At 29.9% G+C, this 4,523-nt stretch overlaps 1 protein-coding gene across 1 annotated transcript; it reads right to left on the bottom strand.

Annotated features, from left to right (window-relative positions):
* Positions 1-2,359: 2,359 nt before the first annotated feature.
* On the bottom strand, positions 2,360-3,403 carry LOC111427211 (uncharacterized). Its single transcript, XM_023062228.2, has one exon. The coding sequence runs from the start codon at positions 3,401-3,403 to the stop codon at positions 2,360-2,362; it is 1,044 nt and encodes a 347-aa protein (XP_022917996.2).
* Positions 3,404-4,523: the final 1,120 nt, after the last annotated feature.

Genomic DNA, 4,523 nt, shown 5'->3' with positions numbered 1-4,523 from the left:
ATGAACATCTTTGGAAAAATATTAAATCTATCAAAAATAAATTAAATATTAATAATGCTATATTTGTGAAAGCCGATAAAGGCGCAGGTACTGTCATATTAGATAAGGAACTTTACATAGAAAAAACCAATCATTTTATGAAGGAAAATCATTGTATTAAAATGGATAAAAATCCCTTGGAAAATGTCATCAGAAAAACCCGAGAAATTATTAATAAATGTAAAGGGACACTGGTCGATTATACACCACATCTCAGTTATTCCAGCAAAATTGTTTCTTCTCAATTCTTTAGTACTTTATTCATCCACATGAACCCTAGCATTCCCAAACTTTATGCTCTACCTAAGCTACATAAAAATAATATGCCCATCAGGCCCATCACATCGTTCAATAACTCCCCTACTTCTAAGATTGCCAATTTTATGCTTAATATTCTTAAAAGTTTAAACTTTGATTCAATTTTTTCAATTTCCAACTCATTACAATTCATTAACGAAATTCAAAATATAAACCTCCACAATAAAATTCTAATATCCTTTGACATTGTCAATTTATATTCCAACGTGCCTATAGACTTCACCCTTGATCTTGTTTCAGAGCTTTTTAACCTACATTTCGATAATTTAAATCACATAGAAGATTTTAATAAAATTTTGAAGCATATTGTTACACAAAATTATTGTAACTTTAATTATAATACTTACAAAATCACAGAAGGTCTTCCCATGGGAATGCCTCTTTCCGGTGTACTCTCAGATATTTTTCTTAATCATTTTGAAACTAAATACATTATCAGTGAAGTTAATCCTTTTGATAAGTATATCGTTAAGTGGCTCAGGTACGTTGACGATATTTTTTGTATATGAGAGGGCGATATGGAGGATTTAAATAAATTTCATCAATACCTTAATAAATTGCATACAAATCTTAAATTTACCCTAGAAATTGACAAGGATAAATCTTTGAATTTCTTAGACCTTACAGTGAACAATTCAGATAATAAATTTGAATTTGACATCTATAGAAAAACAACTTCTATTGATACCATTATTCCGTTTGACTCCAATCATCCTCTATCACAAAAATTGGCAAGTTTTAGATTTTATGTTAATAGAGCTTTTAAATACCCTTTATCTGATTATAACCGAACAAAAGAATTTAACCACATTTTTGAGTTAGCTAAATACAATAAATTCCCAATTGATATCATTAGAAATTTAATAAGAAAAATTAATATAACATTAGATCCACTTTATTCGAAAACACCCAACTCCAAAATATTTAAATCCATACCTTACACTCCTATAACTTTTTCTGCTAAAAAAATCTTTGCTTCTTATAATATTGCCCTTTCTTTTTCCAATAATAGTTCAATTAATAAATTATTATCTAATTACCATTTTAATAATTACAACATTGAGAATGAGAGTGGAATTTATTTGATCAGTTGCTCTAATTGTAACGCGATATATACAGGGTGGTCCGTTACTAATGGGACACAGAGCAACAGTGAATTCCTTACATATAATTATTACGATTTAACCCAATTTATCTTAGTCCAATTGTTAATAATAACGAAGATACAGATGGTTAAAGTTAATACTTTATTTTCGTTTTTCTTTAATAATTTCGTTGTCTCTTACATTATGAACATGAAAATTGGTACATTAGTATTTTTTTAGACGATAAATAATAAATTGGTATTAGTTTTGATTTCTTTTTCAGATGGCGCTGTCTACCTTAAAAAACCACCCTTAAAGCAGTCATATCTTTTTCATCGTTAAAATTTTTACAACTCACATAACATAAAACAGTTTCTCAGACATTTTTACATAAATTTGGTATACCTATCAATATTCTCTAAAGTTCTCCGTTCCCGAGATAATCACTGTTTAAGCGCACATTGCAAAATTTCACTATGCTCAATAAACATTAGTTGGCGGTGAAAAAGTCTTTATTTACAATTGGACTAAGATAAATTGGGTTAAATCGTAAAATTATTACGATTTAATTCAATTTATCTTAGTCCAATTGTTAATAATAACGAAGATAGAGTTGGTTAAAGTTAATACTTTAATTTCGTTGTTTTTTTAATAATTTCGCTTTTTCTTAAATTATGAACATTAAAATTTTTATATTATTACTTTTTAAGATGATAAATGATAAATTAGTATAGTTCTGATCTATCTTTCAGATATAATTTAACTATCCACAAACATAAGTTGATGTTACAAAAATATTAACATAATTACTATATTAAAAATCGATTTTAATAACGACTATAATTTATTTAAACATTTTAATAATAATAACATCGAACAAAAAGAGGAAACAATAATAACAATTAAAATGAACTGCATTAGAGTAAGTGTTCAAAGTGACCACCGTTAGCTTCAATGCATTTTCCAATCCGTTTAGAAAATGATCTTCTTATGTTAAATAATATTTGTTCATTCCTAATGATATCCACTGCCTTTACAATTTTTTGCCACAGTTCCTCACGAGTTTCAGGATTGTCTTTGTAAACAAGGGATTTTACAAATCCCCATACGCAAAAATCCATAGGATTACAATCGGGACTTCGTGGTGGCCAAGTGTAATGACTACCTCGGCCAATCCATCTTCGTGGAAAATTCATATCGAGATAATCTCGCACTTGCCTGGAAAAATGGGGTGGTGCTCCATCTTGCATAAACCACATGACAGTCCAAATATTTAATGGTAACTCAGCCAACATATCGTCTACTTGGTTTTGCAAAAACTGTAAATAATTGTGGCCGTTCAAATTATTTGGTAATTCCCGCGGACCCAACACATAATTTCCAATTATTCCACACCAAACATTTATTTTAAATTCATGTTGAAAATGCCGTTGCCGTGTCATGTGTGGGTTTTCAGTTTCCCAAACATGATAATTTTTAAAATTAAAAACCCCACTACGAGTGAATGTCGCCTCGTCAGTAAATAAAATGTTGGCAATAAACGATGGGTCAAAATTTTGCCGATTTTTGATAAAATTAACAAATTCTAACCGAACTCTTAAATCAGTAGGCAGTAAGGCGTGTACAGGTACAAAATGGTATGGATACAGTCTTTCTTTTTTTAATATTCGTAGAATTGACGACTTGCTTAACCCGGTTGCAGCTGACAAACGTCTAGAGCTAACTTTTGGGTTGTTACTAACTCGTACTAAAACTTCATCTTCTTCATCAACGGAAATCTTTTTTGGACGACCTGTATTTCGTTTAGGACGAAATGAACCAGTCTCACCTAAGCGGTCATACCAATTTTTAAATAACTTGTGATTTGGTTGTCTTCTGTTGGGGTATTTTAATAAATATCTTCTGCACGCTTCCCTTCCATTAAACTTTTCTTGAGCGTATATGCACACCATATCACGCATTTCCGTGTTAGAAAAAAAATTATGCCGGGGCATTATTTCAAAGTAACAAATACATTGATTACAATAATACTGAGCGTAAAATGAAACTGAATGTCAAACTGATTGTCTAGTGTTTGACTAAATAAAAACTTTGTCAACGCCAACTGATGTTACTGAGATATTAAATTTTGCAAAGTGCCCTTAAACAGTGATTATCTCGGGAACGGAGAACTTTAGAGAATATTGATAGGTATACCAAATTTATGTAAAAATATCTGAGAAACTGTTTTATGTTATGTAAGTTGTAAAAATTTTAACGATGAAAAAGATATGACTACTTTAAGGGTGGTTTTTTAAGGTAGACAGCGCCATCTGAAAGATAAATCAAAACTAACACCAAATTATTATTTATTGTATTAAAAAATGGTAATGTACCAATTTTCATGTTCATAATGTAAGAGACAACGAAATTATTAAAGAAAAACGAAAATAAAGTATTAATTTTAACCATCTGTATCTTCGTTGTTATTAACAATTGGACTAACGTAAATTGGGTTAAATCGTAATAATTTAATGTAAGGAATTCACTGTTGCTCTGTGTCCCATTAGTAACGGACCACCCTGTATAGGTCAAACGGGACGAAAGTTGGGTTGATAAAGGTTTCAAAATGGACCTTCTGGAGGCATATGAAATAACTAAATTTTCGAAAAATGATAAATATACGTTGTTAAATGATCAACTAGATTTAAAGTTTACACCCCTTTTTAACGTTCTCCAAAATTCATAATTTTTTTCGATTTTCTACATTTTTATACATTCAACTATACACACATTTTTATATATTCCCGCTTTATGATTTGCATGTCAATTTTAGTATTTCGCGCATACTCCGTCCTCCGTCTTTCGTAATTTTTTCACCAACTCCATATGTCATCGTCTTTTCGTTTTGATATCATGTCGTGTCCGTGTTTTTTAAATTTTTCATTTTAATCTGTTAACATCCGTTTATTAAAGTGTTTTTATCCTTTTACTTTATCATGTAAGTGGTCATTTCTTGCTGTTTTGTCAAGTTTTACATTTATTTTTTCTATTCTAGTTTTACTTCTCTCAAAAAAAAAACGTAACATAACCTCTTCTTGA

Source organism: Onthophagus taurus, chromosome 3 (genome assembly GCF_036711975.1).
Source record: "Onthophagus taurus isolate NC chromosome 3, IU_Otau_3.0, whole genome shotgun sequence".
In the NCBI taxonomy this organism is placed as follows: Eukaryota; Metazoa; Arthropoda; class Insecta; order Coleoptera; family Scarabaeidae; genus Onthophagus; species Onthophagus taurus.
Note: the sequence above shows the minus strand (reverse complement) of the source record. Positions and strands in the feature narration are given on the sequence as shown.